We start from the raw sequence: 19,684 nt of genomic DNA, 5'->3' as shown, positions 1-19,684 counted from the left end.
TGCTCCGGTTTCCTCCCACACTCCGAAGATGTGCAGGTTAGGTGGATTGGCCATGCTAAATTGCCCCTTAGTGCCTAAAGATGTGCAGGTTAGGTGGATTGGCAATGCTAAATTGCCCCTTAGTGCCTAAAGATGTGTAGGTTAGGTGGATTGGCCATGCTAAATTGCCCCTCAGTGTCTGTCCCAAGATATGTCGGTGAGGGGAATTAGTGGGTTAAATATGTTGCGGAGATAGGGCCTGGATAAGATGCTCTGTCAGAGAGTCAGTGCAGATTTGATGGGCCAAATGGCCTCTTCTGCACTGTGGTGATTCACTGATTCTATCACTGTCCACTTGGCCAGCTAGGTTATAACTCAGGATGCACTGTCACTTTCGGAATAAGACTCTCATTGTACACCACCCTTAAGAGTACAACGTCGACCTCAGGGTCTGGTGGCTATCAGGAACCCATTGTGAGCAGTGTAAATCACACAGGAAAGTGCAGACTCTGAAAGATGCTTCATAAATCAGCAACAACATTCTTGCAGGGATTTGTATAGATCTCTCTATCCAATTCTTTGCCACTGTATGTTCTGCCATGCCCAAGATAAAATAAATCAAACTCATCTGTACCATACATCAGACTTCGAGAATCATAGAATCGTACAGTGTAGAAGGAGACCATTCGGCCCATCGAGTCTGCACCGACCACAATCCCACCCAGGCCTTATCCCCATAACCAGAGCTAACCCCCCTGACACTAAGGGGTAATATGATGGCCAATCAACCTGACCCATACATCTTTGGAGTGTGGGAGGAAACCCACACAGACACGGGGAGAACACGCAGACTCCGCACAGACAGTGACCCAAGCCGGGAATCGAACCCGGGTCCCTGGCGCTGTGAGGCAGCAGTGCTAACCACTGTGCCACCATACCGCCCAGTTGAGTGTCAACCTGCAAATACTCCCAAACATGCCAATGGCTGGCGGTAAGAGTGGGAGAGGCTCCTTTCCAGAGTGCATACATAACCTTGTTTCACATAAAAATCTCAACACATCAGTGTTTTCATTGGAGGATGAATATAAACTGGAGTGACAATTTTCTCAGGAGGCTAAGGAAATTCAGCATGTCCGCTACAACACTCACCATTTTTTTTACAGAGGCAACATCGAAAGCATCCTATCCGGAAGTCTAATAAGAACATAAGAACTAGGAGCAAGAGTAGGCCATCTGGCCCCTCGAGCCTGCTCCGCCATTCAATAAGATCATGGCTGATCTTTTCGTGGACTCAGCTTCACTTACCCGCCCGCTCACCCTTAATTCCTTTACTGTTCAAAAATCTATCCATCCTTGCCTTAAAAACATTCAATGAGGTAGCCTCAACTGCTTCACTGGGCAGGGAATTCCACAGATTCACAACCCTTTGGGTGAAGAAGTTCCTCCTCAACTCAGTCCTAAATCTGCTTCCCCTTATTTTGAGGCCAAGCCCCCTAGTTCTAGTTTCACCCACCAGTGGAAACAACTTCCCTGCTTCTATCTTATCCATTCCCTTCATAATCGTATATGTTTCTATAAGATCTCCCCTCATTCTTCTGAATTCCAATGAGTATAGCCCCAGTCTACTCAGTCTCTCCTCATGAACCAACCCTCTCAACTCCGGGATCAACCTAGTGAATCTCCTCTGCATCCTCCCAATGACTACAAGTACACCATCAGACCTGTGCCCACCCCAGTTATTTTCCTCAACTAGTTTTGTCGAGGTCAAGGGTTTAGACAGAAGCACGCACTGCACTGGACCCATAAAGATTTTAGTTAATGATCGGAGCGACTGTTTTTGGTTGTAAGAAGGTCAATTTGACCATGACTTTTGTTGGTAACCTTGGGGTGGGGGACAGGAAGCGGCACAAAGAACAAAACAGCACAGGAACAGGCCCTTCGGCCCTCCAAGCCCGCGCCGCTCCCTGGTCCAAACTAGACCATTCTTTTGTATCCCTCCATTCCCACGATGTTCATGTGGCTATCTAGATAAGTCTTAAACGTTCCCAGTGTGTCTGCCACCACCACCTTGCCCGGCAGCGCATTCCAGGCCCCCACCACCCTCTGTGTAAAATAAGTCCTTCTGATATCTGTGTTAAACCTCCCCCCCTTCACCTTGAACCTATGACCCCTTGTGTTCGTCACCACCGACCTGGGGAAAAGCTTCCCACCGTTCACCCTATCTATGCCTTTCATAATTTTATACACCTCTATTAAGTCTCCCCTCATCCTCCATCTTTCCAGTGAGAACAACCCCAGTTTACCCCAATCTCTCCTCATAACTAAGCCCCTCCATACCAGGTAACATCCTGGTAAACCTCCTCTGTACTCTCTCTAAAGCCTCCACGTCCTTCTGATAGTGTGGCGACCAGAACTGGACGCAGTATTCCAAATGCGGCCGAACCAGTGTTCTATACATCTGCAACATCAGACCCCAACTTTTATACTCTATGCCCCGTCCTATAAAGCAAGCATGCCACATGCCTTCTTCACCACCTTCTCCACCTGTGACGTCACCTTCAAGGATCTGTGGACTTGCACACCCAGGTCCCTCTGCATATCTACACCCTTTATGGTTCTGCCATTTATCGGATAGCTCCTCCCTACATTATTTCTACCAAAATGCATCACTTTGCATTTATCAGGATTGAACTCCATCTGCCATTTCTTTGCCCAAATTTCCAGCCTATCTATATCCTTCTGTAGCTTCTGACAATGCTCCTCACTATCTGCAAGTCCTGCCAATTTCGTGTCGTCCGCAAACTTACTGATCGCCCCAGTTACACCTTCTTCCAGATCATTTATATAACAGACAAGCTGAAGGGCGCTGGAGTTAGGGCAGGTTGACAGAAGGAGCTGGATAGAAGGGCAGTATGAGGGTAACATCAGGAAGGTTATGCAACAGCCAAAGAACGAGAGAAACGGCTAGCCTCAGAAATTGAAACAGTGACCAAGTCGCCTCAGAGGGAAATGAACAGTTTCAATGAGGCAAACAAAAGTGACTTTTGAAAAATTTGGGTTCATATGCGGGATGTGGGCGTCACTGGCTGGGCCAGCATTTATTGCCCATCCCTAGTTGCCCGAGGGCAGTTGAGAGTCAACCACATTGCTGTGGCTCTGGAATCACAGGTAGGCCAGACCAGGTAAGGACAGCAGATTTCCTTCCCTAAAGGACATTAGTGGGTTATTCGGACAATGGTTTCATGGTCATCAGTAGATTCTTAATTCCAGATTTTTAAAAAATTAAATTCAAATTCCACCATCTGCCGTGGCGGGATTCGAACCCGGGTCCCCCAGAACATTAGCTGAGTTTCTGGATTAATAGGCTCGCAAATAATACCACTAGGCCATCACTTCCCCAACTGCCTTTCAGAAGGTGGGGGTGAGTTGCCTTCTTGAACTGCTGCATTCCCCAAGGTGTAGGTACATCCACAGTGCTGTTAGTGAGGGCGTTCCAGGATTGTTATTGGACGTCAGTCAGTCCATATGGTGTAGATACATCCACAGTGCTGTTAGGGAGGGAGTTCCATTATTTTGACCCAGTGACAGTGAAGGAACGGTGATATGTTTCCAAGTCAGGATGGTGAGGGACTTGGAGGGGAACCTCCAGGTGGTGGTGTTCCCAGGTATCTGCTGCCCTTGTCCTTCTAGATGGAAGTGGTCGTGGGTTTGGAAGGTGCTGCCTAAGGAGCCTTGGTGAGTTGCTGCAGTGCATCTTGTAGATGGTACACACTGCTGCTACTGAGCGTCGGTGGTGGAGGGAGTGAATGTTTGTGGAGGGCAACTTCAGAAAGACATGCAGAGCAAAAAAAAGAAAGGGTTGCTTGAGGGTGGAAGCAGCCAGCAAGGATACCATAAGCAGAAAAATAATTCAGAGAGGGGAACTGTGGTCACGGTGGCAGGAGAGGACAGTAGATATCAAGAAGTGGAAAAGGATGTCAGGATACATAACTATCAATAATGGCAGATTTCATTCCTCGACAGAATCCTGCTATTATAAAGGAGTACAAATCCTACTTTCACTCGATGTTTGATCTACATTGGCTTTCCAGTTACGCAACATTTTTATTTTAAGATTATCATCCTTGTTTTACAACTTACCACGGCCTCGCCCCCCTCTCCCTTATCTCTGTAATCTCCTCCAGCACTCACAACCCTCCGAGACTCCTCCGCTCCTCTCACTCTGACCTGATTTCCATTGCTCCACCATCGGCGGCCGTGCCTTTGGCCTTCTTGACCCGAAACTCTATCATTCCCTCCCTCCCTTGGCACGGTGGCTAGCACTGCTGCCTCACAGCGCCAGGGACCCAGGTTCAATTCCCGACTTGGGTGACTGTGCAGAGTCTGCACGTTCTCCCCATGTCTGCATGGGTTTCCTCCGGGTGTTCCAGTTTGCCCCCACAGTGCTGGGTAGGTGCATTGGCCATGCTAAATTCTCCCTTAGTGTCCAAAGATGTGCAGGTTAGGTGGATTGGCTGTGCTAAATTCTCCCTTGGTGTCCAAAGATGTGCGGGTTAGGTGGATTGGCCATGCTAAATTGTCCCTTAGTGTCCAAAGATGTGCGGGTTAGGTGGATTGGCCATGCTAAATTGTCCCTTAGTGTCCAAAGATGTGCGGGTTAGGTGGATTGGCCATGCTAAATTGTCCCTTCGTGTCCAAAGATGTGCGGGTTAGGGGGGATTGGCCGTGCTAAATTGCCCCTTAGTGTCCAAAGATGTGCAGGTTAGGGGGGATTGGCCGTGCAAAATTGCCCCTTAGTGTCCAAAGATGTGCAGGTTAGGGGGGATTGGCCATGCTAAAATGCCCCTTAGTGTCCCCGAACAGGAGTGTGGCGAAGAGGGGGATTTTCACAGCAATTTCATTGCAGTGTTAATGTCAGCCTACTTGTGACACTAATGAATCAACTTTAAAACCTCCCCACCTTGCTTCCCTCCTGTAAGACACACCTTAAAATCTACCTCTTCAGCCAAACAGTCATCTAACTGCCTATCCTCTGATCTGGGCTTTGCGTCATGTTTCTGTTTTGTAAGGTGCTTCCAGCCATTATGTGTTGTATTCTTGATAAAAGTCTCAAGCCCCTACAATTTATTTATTGTCGTGGCTGTCAGTGTGACCAGTTTCCACATCGTACTTGCAACCCCAAGCCGAATAAATCGATGGCTAAACCTGCAAACCTGATGCCGACATACATCAAATGTACCGAGTTGCTACTAAAAAATATATCCCTTGGACAAGAACCATCTTTCTCGTGCAACTAAATCATATTCCTCCGCAGCCCCCTCCCCCCGAAGGAAGATATTTAACCCTCCAGCATTTTTAATTCAAAACATGCCTGTTCATCAAATAATTCTAACTGAGATGGCAGGATCATTTTCTGCTGATATACAATTGCAGAAGCGTGAATACCCTGCCTATTTCATACAATCCCGACAGTGCAGAAGGAGGCCATTCGGCCCATCGAGTCTGCACCGACCACAATCCCACCCAGGCCCTACCCCCGTCACCCCACATATTTACCCCACTAATCCCTCTCACCTACGCCTCCCGGGACACTAAGGGGCAATTTAGCATGGCCAATCCACCTAAACTGCACATCTTTGGACACTAAGGGGCAATTTAGCATGGCCAATCCACCTAACCTGCACATCTGTGGACACTAAGGGGCAATTTAGCATGGCCAATCCACCTAAACTGCACATCTTTGGACACTAAGGGGCAATTTAGCATGGCCAATCCACCTAACCTACACACCTTTGGACACTAAGGGGCAATTTAACATGGCCAATCCACCTAACCTGCACATCTTTGAACACTAAGGGGCAATTTAACATGGCCAATCCACCTAACCTACACATCTTTGGACACTAAGGGGCAATTTAACATGGCCAATCCATCTAAACTGCACATCTTTGGACACTAAGGGGCAATTTAACATAGCCAATCCACCTAACCTGCACATCTTTGAACACTAAGGGGCAATTTAACATGGCCAATCCACCTAACCTACACATCTTTGGACACTAAGGGGCAATTTAACATGGCCAATCCACCTAACCTACACATCTTTGGACACTAAGGGGCAATTTAGCACGGCCAATCTACCTAAACTGCACAGCTTTCGGACCGTGGGAGGAAACCAGAGCACCCAGAGGAAACTCACGCAGACACGGGGAGAACGTGCAGACTCCACACAGACAGTGACCCAAGCCGGGAATTGAACCCAGGTCCCTGGCGCTGTGAAGCAGCAGTGCTAACCACTGTGCTACCGTGCCGCCCACCAGCATGTATTTTAAAAATTAAGCAAATCTATTAAGGCCTATTGACCTCGTCAAGACAACTATCACCCCTTCCCCTCTTTGCAAAACTTTCGAATCGCAGAAACCTCTGACTTTTAGTGCAGCGTCAGGGAAAGAACAGAGCTATCGAGGTGAGACAGACTCTTGCTGAGGAACGGAATGCTTTCCCCATTTTAGGAACGCCTTGTCAAGCACTCCCAGTATTTCATCATGAGATATCGACTGAAGCTCCCTCCACACGCACACAACACTGCCCCCTCAGCCCCAAGCACAGCAAGGCTCCTCCCACTGCATCAACATTTTCCGATCTAAACCGGCTGCCGATTCGGTAATCTTGTGTTGCGAGGCCCATGCTCATTCATAAAACTGGACTGAGACCATCCAAATATCGTTCAAGGGCAACTCTACTCGAAACATCAGCTTGCTTCAAAAAAATATACATATATATCCTGTATTTTTGCATAATCACACAGCTAAAGTCTCATGTTATTGAGAGGTACTGCAAAATGTGATTGGCACCACATCCACAAACATTCACTCCCTCCACCACCGACGCTCAGTAGCAGCAGTGTGTACCATCTACAAGATGCACTGCAGCAATTCACCAAGGTTCCTTAGACAGCACCTTCCAAACCCACGACCACTTCCATCTCGAAGGACAAGGGCAGCAAATACCTGGGAATACCACACCCCCCCCACTCCCCACCCCCCGACCCCCCCCCCCCACCCGACCCCCCCCACCCCCGCACCCACCCCCCGACCCCCCCACCGCACGGCCCCCTTCAAGGCACACTCGCCATTCCGACTTGGAAATATATCGGCCGTTCCTTCGCAGTCGCTGGGACAAAATCCTGGAATTCCCCCCCTAACGGCATTGTGGGTCAACCCACAGCAGGTGGACTGCAGCGATTCAAGATGGCGGCTCACCACCACCTTCTCAAGGGGCAACTAGGGATGGGCAATAAATGCTGGCCAGCCAGCGACGCCCATGAACCACGAATTAATTTTTTAAAATGTACAAACTTCTGGGGAAAACCAGGGGTCTAAGCTTTTCTTGATGGTGGTGAAGATTTTGTTTTTGCTCACCAGAGTAAGTATACAGAAAAAGAGAATGCGACTCAGTCGCAAGTCTCCTAAACCCTAACAGTGGCAGACTGCAATTTAATATTTGACAACATTGGGTCAATAGGAAAACCAAATGATTGCTGGCTACAGTCATTCATTCAACAAAGAACAGTGCAGCACAGGAACAGGCCCTTCGGCCCTCCAAGCCTGCATCGATCACACTGTCCTATCTAGGCCAACAGCCTGTATCCCTCTGTTCCCCGTCTGTTCATGTGTCTATCCAGATAAGTCTTAAATGTTGCTAACATAACTGCCTCATCCACCTCACTTGGCAGCGCATTCCAGGCCCCCACCACCCTCTGTGTAAAAAACTTCCCCCGCAAATCTCCACTGAACCTTTCCCCCCTTATCTTGAACTTGTGCCCCCTTGTAATTGTCATTTCTGCCCTGGGAAAAAACTGTTCACCTTATCTATGCCCCTCATAATTTTATAAACTTCTATCAGATCGCCCCCTCAGCCTCCGTCTTTCCAGGGAAACCCGCATCACTCCTGGGATTTCCAGCAATGGATCCCAGCGTATGGGCAAAGATTTGCCTCCTACTGTGTTCCTGTTCTGGAAAGCGATACACTTACAAAATCTATGCACACCACCAAGCAAGCATGACTTACTTACTGATTTACCCCAATCTCTCTTCAGACTTGAGAGTGCCCTGCACCACAGTCCTTGACCCTTCATCCACAGTGACCTGAATTTACCAAGCAATGCTCCCCACTTGTGTCCCTCAGAGTGAACCTTCATTACAATGTTGCGGGCGGAATTCTACATCAGGTTTCATTTGCATTCCGCCAGTCGATCTCTGGTTGTTGAGACCAAAGGGAGGATTGCGTGACACGAGTGAGTGTACATGTTTCGCTCTTTATATTTGCAGCGACTTGTCACTTCAGGTGAATGTGGTCAATTAAACCGCATGGAATTAAAAAAATTGCTCATTTCTTAATTAAGAGTATTTCGGACGGTGTCTGGTCTATGACTCAAGGAACATGGGGTACGGATAAAAGGTTAAGTCGCCTTAGTCCCAGATGACCAATGGGCTTCTTTCTCCTTTGAGGGGGCGGGAGAGATGACCGGTGGTGATTTAAGCGGAGGGTCACCACCCCTCAGGCAAGGGACAAGTCATGAATAACCTGAGCTGGTATGGGAACTGAACCTGTGCCATTGGCATCACTCTGCATCACTAACCAGGCGTCCAGCCAACTGAGCTAATCCTCCGCCACCCCCTGCCGACCCCCGGATGATATATCCCCCCCCCATAAATGTTACAAGGCATCTTATTGGATCAAAGAAAAAGGAAATAGTCACTCCAAAACAAAAGGGCATCTTTCCAGCTTCCTCCTTCCACTTTCATCCTTTCCAAGCCCCATTTTTGGGGCCTTCACAACTATGGCTTGGCCTTACGTTAAGAGTCCATAGTCACCTGGAACCGAGCTGTAGACTTGACAAACTGGGAGCAGTTTTGTGTTGCAGCCTCACGCTCACTCAGAACCGAGTCAAGGCTGTCCACATTCATTTTCATCTGTACCCCTTACAACCAGCAGAGACTTCCACCCCATCGGTCTGGACTAGATTTGAACTCACGTCCAACGGTAACAGACTGCCAAAGCTTTTCAGTCAAATCAAGTTTGCCAATTGAGTCTTGACCCTGCCCCACTCGATCCACCCAAAATAAGATTTGAAAGTTCTCCTTACCGACCGAAGCGTTCTTTCTACTCCTTTGCCACAGTGTTCTTATTGAATGGCGGGGCAGGCTCGAGGGGCTAGATGGCCTACTCCTGCTCCTATTTCTTATGTTCTTAGGAAAAGTACACTTTGTGGTCGGAAAAACAGCGGAAGCTAAAGCGGAACTCCCCGTTTTTGCAACGGATAGCTCTCAAGATCCTCACAATCCTACCCACACATCAGATTTCCTCTTGAGCCTTGGCTATCCACGGACATAACACACAGACATCCTGACTGGAAAATCTTCCGGTGGAAAAGCAAATGCGTTCCACTGATGCACTCGAAAACCTAGCCACCTTTTTCGCTAATCGACTTAACGTAGACTTCGTGGGGGTACGCGCTTGGGGAAAAAAAAACAAGGTCACCAAGTCAGAAAGGTCCAATCAACTTGACGTTATGTCAAGAGGGCAAAGTTGGCAGTCTGTTAACTGAAGCTTTCAAATCCTTTCGATTCGAAACGGGACAGACGCTGCCGTTCTCCAAAGAGTTGGGGGGTGGGGGGGGGGGGGGGGCGGAATAAATTGCGGGGCCTATTTGCAAGGTGGCCGAGAATTTGCCATTCTCGTGGCACCAATGTTTGCTGTGGCTATTTCATGTTGATGGTCTGAAGGGAAGAGTTGGGCGTCAGGGGGAAACACCATAAATGGTGCTCCCTTTTGGATTTCCCGCACTTCGTCGCAGTGAACAGTGTCGGGGCGAATTCAAAAGTGGGTGTAAAAACATTGAAAAGAACATACAATTTTTATGGGCAGCGTGACAAAACAAAAGCTCAAGTCTTGCCCCTCTTAGCTCCAGTTCTTAGTTTAGCATTTTCTTTCCTTCTTTTAAACACGCCCAATCCTTTCGTTTTCCCGTCGCAGAACTACAATTTCAAGGCCAACATGTTTTATTCCTGCTACCCATAAACTTTAAGACATGGGCCACATCACCCAGTTGAAAATATATAGATTCATAGAAGATAGGAGCAGGAGGAGGCCATTCGGCCCTTCGAGCCTGCTCCGCCATTCATCACCATCATGGCTGATCATCCAACTCAATAGCCTAATCCTGCTTTCTCCCCATAACCTTTAACCCCATTCGCCCCAAGTGCTATATCCAGCCGCCCATTCAATGTTTTAGCATCAACTACTTCCTGTGGGAATGAATTCCACAGGCTCACCGGGTGAAGAAATGTCTCCTCACCTCCGTCCTAAATGGTCTACCCCGAATCCTCAGACTGTGACCCCTGGTTCTGGACTCCCCCACCATCGGGAACATCCTCCCTACATCGACCCTGTCTGGTCCTGTTGGAATTTTATGTCTCTATGAGATCCCCCCCTCATTCGTCTGAACTCCAGCAAAAACAATCCTAACCTCATCAATCTAGGTCAATTGAAAATAGCCAAGAACCAGACATGGCTGCATCTGGCTTAGCAATCACGAACCTCCTGTTTTGACTGGTGTGTCTCAAGACTTGGTATTTCAATGGCTGCGATATTGAAGTCTCAATCATGTTTCCATCACTGAACCTTCTCCGGTGACCATCCACCATAACCCTTCCCAAATAAGTGCGAGCTATTCTGGGCAGCGTTCCATGACTGCCGACAGAACTCATTCCCCGCCCCCCCCCACCCCCAAACCAGAAGAAACCACACGCTGCGAGCTTATGATTCTATCTGTAACTGGAACCTAACTGATCACTGAAAGCGTGTGCCAGCTACGTTGGCACTCGGGCAGTGTGCAAAGCGTTTCCTGAATGGAGGTTGGTGCCGGCTGACACTGCAAATCGTGACCACACGAGGGAAAATACGATCCAAATTTTCCAAGGCACCAGAATCGTAAGACTAAGATTTAGATTTAGACTTGAAACCTGAGGTCTACTTTCCCCACCTCCCGGCCCAACCCTCCCAAGACAAATTGATGCGACTGCCAACTTTTACCCATGGAAAACACCAAAGCTATTCTTACAACTGCATCACTGATCCTGAGCTTAAAGCCTTCCCCCTGCAAAAAAGAGCTAGTAACTGTGGTCCGAGGCACTCACTTTCTGATTTATATAAAAAGGGTCCAAGTCCTCCAATGGTTCAGCAATGCATTTAGAAGGAGGGTCGCCATAGATAAATGGCAAACTTCGGCCCGCTTCAAGATCACTGTTTGGTTTGGGCTTATTTTGGTCGTCATCATCTCGGTGGCTACTGTCTTGCTTGGGGGGCTTTTTTTTCTTCTCCTCAGCAATCCGTTGTTCAATGATAGCCAGAGACTCGCGGGTAAAAAGGCGAAAGCTGTCAGGGCCTGGCGGTGCAAGCATGTGCGCTGCCATCTTTTCATCCTGCAACAGTGTCTTCAATTATGTGGCCTCCAGGATGGGACAGTTCTGTCTGAATAGAAAACCGACAAAGCAGACTTTTAAAAAGAGAGGAAAGGAAAAGTACAGGTAACAAATGAATCGCTCACAGTTGGCACTAAAGCTCACTGTTAAATACTTTGTCTCACAATGAGAAAACAAAACACATTCCTCTGTGTGAAATCTACAAGAAATGCCCCCAAAGTACTGATACATACATGCAGCGAAATGTACAGATTCCTCTGTGTGAAATCTACAAGAAATGTCCTCAAAGTGTTATATACATGCAGTGAAATGTACAAAACAGATTCTTCTGTGTGAAATCTACAAGAAATGCCCCCAAAGTGCTGATGCATACATGCAGTGGAATGTGGACAAAAAAAGAGTGTTGAAATAGTCAATAATACTTCTTAAATTTGGTCAATTATTCTTTTCTACAGCAGTGTCATGTTGCAAAGATTACACAACAGCACAGTGTCATGTCCTCACACCCAGGGAAAAATAAGTGGGGTCCAGGAATGTTCTAATCATGTTTGTCTCCACAACATACTAAATTTATAGAGACGACATTATAATGCATTTGCATACACTACAAAATCATTACATTCTTCTTCTGATCAACAAATTCATGCTCGAGCTGCTTCCTTGATAGGTGTGGTCAGCTGATCCGCTGAAAATCTGCAGACTAACATTTTTTTGCCTCTCCGAACGTAGAGTTGAATTTTGGGGTCCTTTTGGGATGTAAGGATTTGAGCGCGATTCATTCTCAAGTAGAACTCAGCCACAATTGAGGTTTCAGAGTCCCACTAGGTAAAGCAAGTAATTTTTGGGGGGGGGTGTTACATAATCTCAGAAGCTTGGTTAGGGCTGGGTCCATCTAGCCAGCCGGGGTTTTGCACGAGGGAGACAGAATATTGCTGGGCAAGGGGCAACCTTCTTTGAAGCAAAGCAAATCATTGATATGTTCGTATATAGACAGTGTGTAGCCCCTCCACCTACTGCAATATCGAGGCAATGGTAATTGTAATAGCTGAAACTGGGATATTCCCTTATCATAAGTTAAAATCTTTTATTAAAGACATTGTTGAACCATTCCAATCTCCGTCCTTATTCAGGATCCCTTTCTAAATATACTAATTGGTGGCAGTTCCAAACTCGTCATATTTAAGAGGAAAAACCTCGAGAGAAAATTTTAGATTTGGACTTTCAGTTTCAAAGGGGCGGCACGGCGGCACAGTGGGTTAGCACTGCTGCCTCACAGCGCCAGGGATCCAGGTTCGATTCCCGGCTTGGGTCACTGTCTGTGTGGAGTCTGCACATTCTCCCCGTGTCTGCGTGGGTTTCCTCCGGGTGCTCTGGTTTCCTCCCACAGTTCAAAGATGTGCAGATTAGGTGGATTGGCCATGCTAAATTGCCCCTTATTGCCCAAAGATGAGTAGGTTAGGTGGATTGGCCATGCTAAATTGCCCCTTAGTGTCCAAAGATGTGCAGGTTAGGTGGATTGGCCATGCCAAATTGCCCCTTAGTGTCCAAAGATGTGCAGGTTAGGTGGATTGGCTATGCTAAATTGCCCCTTAGTGTCCAAAGATGTGCAGGCTAGGTGGATTGGCCATGCTAAATTGCCCCTTAGTGTCCAAACATGTGCAGGTTAGGTGGATTGGCTATGCTAAATTGCCCCTTAGTGTCCAAAGATGTGTAGGTTAGGTGGATTGGCCATGCTAAATTGTCCCTTAGTGTCCAAAGATGTGCAGGTTAGGTGGATTGGCCACGCTAAATTGCCTCTCAGCATCAGGGGGACTAGTTGGGTAAATGCATGAGGTTATGGGGATAGGGCCTGGGTGGGATTGTGGTCGGTGCAGACTCAATGGGCCGAATGGCCTCCTTCTGCACTGTGGGATTCTATGACCACGTCCGTAAACCTCGCGTGAGGGCAGGTGACAACGTTGAGGCTGGGACGGGGGTGAAGGAACACCAATAAATTAAAATAACAAAATCTAACACACTGCCCAAGCAAGCAGCAGATGTAGCATTGGTCCAGAACAAGCAGCTTGGTCACCCAGCGGTATCAGAATGCAGGCACTTGGGCTAAAATGGGGACCAGGGGAGGGGGGGGGGGGGGGAGGAGACTTTTGATTGTTAACCCCCAAGGGACCTACCTTCTGAATGTTGTCTTATTTCATGTTAAGACACTGGGCATTTCTTCGCGAATTCTTTTGCAATCAATAAAGCATCGATTCCGAGTTATTTCTTTATCCCAATGACTATATCAGCTGTATCAGCAGGAAGTCAATCAATAATGAATGGTAATCACATGTCCCAGAACAGAGGCTGCAAGCTGAAATTTAAAATGCAGTAATTCAAATGATAATATATTGGCGAACGCAATGTGCACAGTCTAATACACCAGGAGTCATAAATCTAAAAGTGTTCAAGTGCGGCTAGGGGCAGCTGCAAGAGTAAGAAGATGCCCTCATTCAAAATAGCCAGAACGCTAACTAAACCCAACGATCACACTTTGTGCTGGATTTAGCAACAGCCGTCCATTTCGCTGGGCGCGTTAGCAAAGAAAAAGGGATAAAATGTGAATGTTGTCTCCACTGGGCTGCTATGCAATGGATTCAGCAGATGCACGGTGTAAATAATCACGCAAAAAAAAAAAACCACACCCAAAGCAAGATTCTGCAGCCAAACCATTTGTACAGGTGGATGGTGGGGCGGATGATGTGTTCATGAGGGAATCCCATCTGATGCATTCCTCCCTCGCCTACCGTACAAAATACTCCCCACCGAGATTGGAAAAGGCCATTCGGCCCACGTGAGTTTGGACAGCAGGAATTAGTGTTTTTTTTCTAAATGTAAGATTTTTTTAATGGGGGGGTTGGCAATAAGGGAATATGGAAGTTACCTGTCGGGGGGTAATGGAAGGGGGGCAATGAGGGAATATGGGAGTTATCTGTCGGGGGGGGTAATGGGAAGGGGGGCAATGAGGGAATATGGGAGTTATCTGTCGGGGGGGGTAATGGAAGGGGGGCAGTAAGGGAATATGGAAGTTACATAGAAGCTGGAAGCAGGAGGAGGCCATTTGGCCCTTCGAGCCTGTTCCGCCATTCATTGTGATCATGGCTGATCATCAAATTCAATATCCAGATCCCCCCTTCCCCCCCATATCCCGTGGTCCCTTTAGCTCCAAGAGCGATATCTAATTTCTTCTTGAAATCACACAACGGTTTGGCCTCAGCTACTTTCTGTGGGAGTGAATTCCACACATTCACCACCCTCTGGGTGAAGAAATTTCTCCTCACCTCAGTCCTAAAAGGTTTACCCCTTATCCTCAAACTATGACCCCTAGTTCTGGACTCCCCCACCATTGGGAACATTCTTTCTGAATCTACCCTGTCTAACCCTGTTGGAAATCATAGAATCCATACAGTGCAGAAGGAGGCCATTCGGCCCATCAAGTCTGTACCGACCACAATCCCACCGAGGCCGTTTCCCCACATATTTACCCGCTAATCCCTCTAACCTACATATCCCAGGACACTAAGGGGCAATTTAGCATGGTCAATGCATCTTTGGACTGTGGGAGGAAACCGGAGCACCGGGAGGAAACCCACGCAGACACAGGGGAGAACGTGCAAACTCCACACAGACAGTGACCCAAGGCCGGAATTGAACCCGGGTGCCTGGGCTGTGAGGCAGCAGTGCCAACCACTGTGCCACCGTGCCGCCCCACACAGAATTTCATAAGTTTCTATGAAGTCCCCTCTCATTCTTCTGAACTCCAGTGAATATGATTCGAACTGACTCAGTCTCTCATCATATGACTGACCTGCCATCCCAGGAATCAGCCTGGTAAACCTTCGCTGCACTCACTCTATAGCAAGGACATCCTTCCTCAGATAAGGACACCAAAACTGCACACAATACTCCAGGTGTGGCCTCACTAACGCCCTGTACAATTGCAGCAAAACATCCCTATCCCTGTACTCAAATCCTCTCGCTATGAAGACCAACATACCATTTGCCTTCTTTGCTGCCTGCTGTACCTGCACGCTTACTTTCAGCGACTGATGCACGAGGACTCCAAGGTCTCGCTGAGTATCCACCTCTCTCAATTTGCACCTATTCAGGTAATAATCTGTCTTCCTATTTTTGCTACTAAAGTGGATAACCTCACATTTATCCACATTATACTGCATCTGCCATGCACATGCCCACACACTCAGCCTGTCCAAATCACGCTGAAGCATCTCTGCATCCTCCTCACAGCTCACCCTCCCACCCAACTTTGTATCATCTGCAAATTTGGAGATAATACATTCAGTTCCCTCTTCCAAACCATGAATATATAATGTGAACAGTTGGGGTCCAAGCACAGATCCCTGTGGAACACCACTAGTCACTGACTGCCAATCAGAAAAAGACCCATTTATGCCAACTCTTTGCTTCCTATCTTCTAACCAGCTTTCTATCCATCTCAAGACATTACCGGCAATCCCATGTGCTTTAACTTTACATAGGAGTCCGTTGTGTGAGACCTTGTTGAAAGCCTTCTGAAAGTCTAAATAAACCACATCCACTGGTTCTCCTCGATCAACTCTACGAGTTACATCCTCAAAACATTCCAATAGATTCGTCAAGCATGATTTCCCTTTTGTAAATCCATGCTGACTTTGTCTGATTATACCACTGCCTTCCAAATGCTGAGTTATGAAATCCTTGATAATAGACTCGCAACTTCCCCAGTACCCACTTTAGGCTCGGGTCTATAGTTCCCTGTTTTCTCTCTATCTCCCTTTTTGATTAGCGGGCTTACATTAGCCACCCTCCAAACTGTAGGAACTATTCCAGAGTCCAAAGAATTTTGGAAAATAACCACCAATGGATCTACTATTTCCAGGGCCACTTCCTTAAGTCCTCTGGGATGAAGATTATCAGGACCTGGAGATTTATCCACCTTCAATCCCATCAATTTCCCCAAAACCATTTCTCTACTAATGGTGATTTCCTTCAGTTCCTCACTAAAACATGTTTCTCTCAGGACTTCTGGTACATAATTCATGTCTTCCTTTATGAAGACTGAAGCAAAGTTATCTGTCGGGGGGGGGGGGGGGTAGGTAATGGGGAGGAGGCAATAAGGGGATATGGAAGTTACCTGTTGGGGGGTAATGGGGAGAGGAGGGGGCAATAAGGGAATATGGAAGTTATCTGTAGGGGGGAATGGGGAGGGGCAATAAGTGGATATGGAAGTTATCTGTTGGGGAGGGGGCAATAAGGGGATATGGAAGTTATCTGCGGGGGGGGAATGGGGAGGGGGCAATAAGGGGATATGGAAATTATCTGTAGGGGGAATGGGGAGGGGGCAATAAGGGAATATGGAAGTTACCTGTGGGGGGGAAATGGAGAGGAGGGGGCAATAAGGGAATATTGAAGTTATCTGTCGGGGGAATGGGGAGGGGGCAATAAGGGAATATTGAAGTTATCTGTAGGGGGAATGGGGAGGGGGCAATAAGGGAATATGGAAGTTTTCTGTCGGGGGAATGGGGAGGGGGCAATAAGGGAATATGGAAGTTACCTGTGGGGGGGAAATGGAGAGGAGGGGGCAATAAGGGAATATTGAAGTTATCTGTGGGGGGAATGGGGAGGGGGCAATAAGGGAATATGGAAGTTATTTGCCGGGGAGGGAACATGGCACGCTGAATCTTTCTGGGGCAGGGGAAATTAGGCTGAGGATATGAGAATGGGCCGGAAACTGGGCGCTTGTCGCTGTTCTTTCAGCACTGCACACAGAGGTCGGGGGATTTCAGGGGGCCAACGTGTGTTAGTGACAGATCAGGAAATGCCAAGGAAGGAGAGAAAAGTACATTACATTGAAATAAAAATGAACAATTTCAAGGGCGGCGGGGGGGGGGGGGGGGGGGGCAAGCGATGAATAACCGTTTACAGAGGCAGCAACTTGCCTACCAGGCAGTCCAATCCAGCGCTCAGACAGGCAGCGGATATAAAACGCTCTGCGTTTTTTTTTGGGAGGGGAAAGAGGGGGAGGGGGAGGGGGAATAGGCCTATTTAAACTCCTCTCAAGAATGCAAGACTTTATTTTACTGATCAAATCAGCACGAAAAAAAACCCAAATCCATTGCTAAATGGACAAATAAAAAGGGGGCAGACATAATTACAATAGCTCTCACAATGCATGAATGCAAATAACTTCGCAAATCCCTGGAAGGGTTATATTTTTATTCTCGACTCTAAAGCAATCTGGCAAAACACCTTCTTGGTGTGACGTTTTGCTTGTTTTCTGCAGCTCGACCCTGGGCCTTTTTATCCCCCACTCCCGCCGCCCCCCCGCCCCCCCCTTGCCCAATTCTATTTGCAAGCAAAAGAAGATTCAAGCCTTAAATAACAGCTCGAGTTCATCAATACATCCATTCGGAAAAAAACAACCCCCCCCCCCTCTCCTCCTCCTCCCTCTCTCTCTCTCACCCCACAAAATTAAGAATCTCTTCCCATACATATACAATCACACAGCTTGGAGTCAATCTCCAAATTCTCTGCAGCATACATTACCTTGCAATATGACCACTCCATTCCCCTGCAACTGGTTATCCACACGTCCAAACGGTGTTTTAAAAAAAAAACAAATCTAACCCCCCCCTCTCCAAAACACACACACACACATACTAGCCCCTGTTTGCAATAAGCGAACTCCCCATCACACAGTTAAAAAAAAAAACGCCAGGAATACAATATGTGTAAATCAGTTTAAAATATCTGGGGTTAGGCTCGTTGGAGAGAGAGAGAGGAGGGAAGGAGGGAGGGAGGAGAGCACTGCAGTATTCAGGCATCCGGTACCTTACACGCCATATTCCTTAACAAATCCCAGCTTGACTCACCTTTTATCAAAAGCAAAGAACAGACGCGTGTGCTTATATCATTTGGAGGAATGGACAAAAATAAAAAAATATTTTTTTTACCAAAAAAAACAAACAGAAAAACACCCTCTCTCTCTCTCTCCAGCAATAGATCCGACGGTTTAATCCACAATACCGCACCCGCAATAACAAACTCCACTTAAAACATCACCCAGGCAGAGAGCAGGGGGAGAAAAATGCTCGAGGTTTGATAGAAGGGAGGGGAGGGAGCTGGTGGGTAGGAGGAGTAGGAGGAGTAGGGGGGGTGGGGGAAAGAGAGAGAGACAAGTATGCTCACATCATAAACCATGTTTCCAAGTGCAGCCAGAAAACCTCTTCCCCCCCACAAATATCCCACTCAGTTTGACTTTCTGACTGCGATGGTACTTAGCAGAAGGGTTTCACCAGAGATTTTAAATAGCCTCCACTCCCTCCCTGTTTTCCTCCTTCCTCCCCCCCTCCTTAATAATTCAAAAAAAATCAAGCCACAGCACTCATTCCCATCAGGAACAATCCCACGAAACTCTCTTCCTGGGAGAAAAGTGTTCAATTCAGGGGGAAAAATGGTGCAATCTTCAAAACAACATCAGTTCAATCGTGGCTGAGAGGCTAAAGCATCAGCATGGACTTGAATGGGGTGGAATTGGCTACATTGGGGGCGAGGAGCCCTGGAGGGGGGGAGGAAGTGAGGGGGAGAGGAGTGGGGGGGGAGTGGGGGGGAGTGAGGGGGAGAGGAGTGGGGGGGAGTGAGGGGGAGAGGAGTGGGGGGGAGTGAGGGGGAGAGGAGTGGGGGGGAGTGAGGAGAGGGAGAGGAGTGGGGGGGAGTGAGGGGGAGAGGAGTGGGGGGAGTGAGGGGGAGAGGAGTGGGGGGGAGTGAGGGGAGAGGGAGTGGGGGGAGTGGGGGGGAGTGAGGGGGAGAGGAGTGGGGGGGAGTGAGGGGGAGAGGAGTGGGGGGGAGTGAGGGGGAGAGGAGTGGGGGGAGTGAGGGGGAGAGGAGTGGGGGGGAGTGAGGGGGAGAGGAGTGGGGGGGAGTGAGGGGGAGAGGAGTGGGGGGAGTGAGGGGGAGAGGGAGTGGGGGGGGAGTGAGGGGGAGAGGAGTGGGGGGGGAGTGAGGGGGAGAGGAGTGGGGGGGGAGTGAGGGGGAGAGGAGTGGGGGGGGAGTGAGGGGGAGAGGAGTGGGGGGGGAGTGAGGGGGAGAGAGTGGGGAGTGGGGGAGAGGAGTGGGGGGGAGTGAGGGGGAGAGGAGTGGGGGGGAGTGAGGGGGAGAGGGAGTGGGGGGGGAGGGGGATAGCC

The 19,684-nt window shown here is 48.3% G+C and overlaps 1 protein-coding gene across 1 annotated transcript in view; it reads right to left on the bottom strand.

Annotated features, from left to right (window-relative positions):
- LOC144481846 (sodium channel protein type 8 subunit alpha-like) overlaps window positions 1–11,456 on the bottom strand; it is a 639,525-nt gene extending 628,069 nt beyond the window's left edge. The window contains exon 1 of the mRNA XM_078200997.1: window positions 11,181–11,456. Within this exon, the coding sequence (XP_078057123.1) occupies window positions 11,181–11,456 (276 nt within the window). The remainder of the gene's footprint in view (window positions 1–11,180) is intronic.
- Window positions 11,457–19,684: the final 8,228 nt, after the last annotated feature.

This window comes from Mustelus asterias, chromosome X (assembly GCF_964213995.1).
Source record: "Mustelus asterias chromosome X, sMusAst1.hap1.1, whole genome shotgun sequence".
Taxonomy (NCBI): domain Eukaryota; kingdom Metazoa; phylum Chordata; class Chondrichthyes; order Carcharhiniformes; family Triakidae; genus Mustelus; species Mustelus asterias.
The sequence above is the reverse complement of the archived record's forward strand: the minus strand, read 5'-3'. Positions and strand labels throughout refer to the sequence as shown.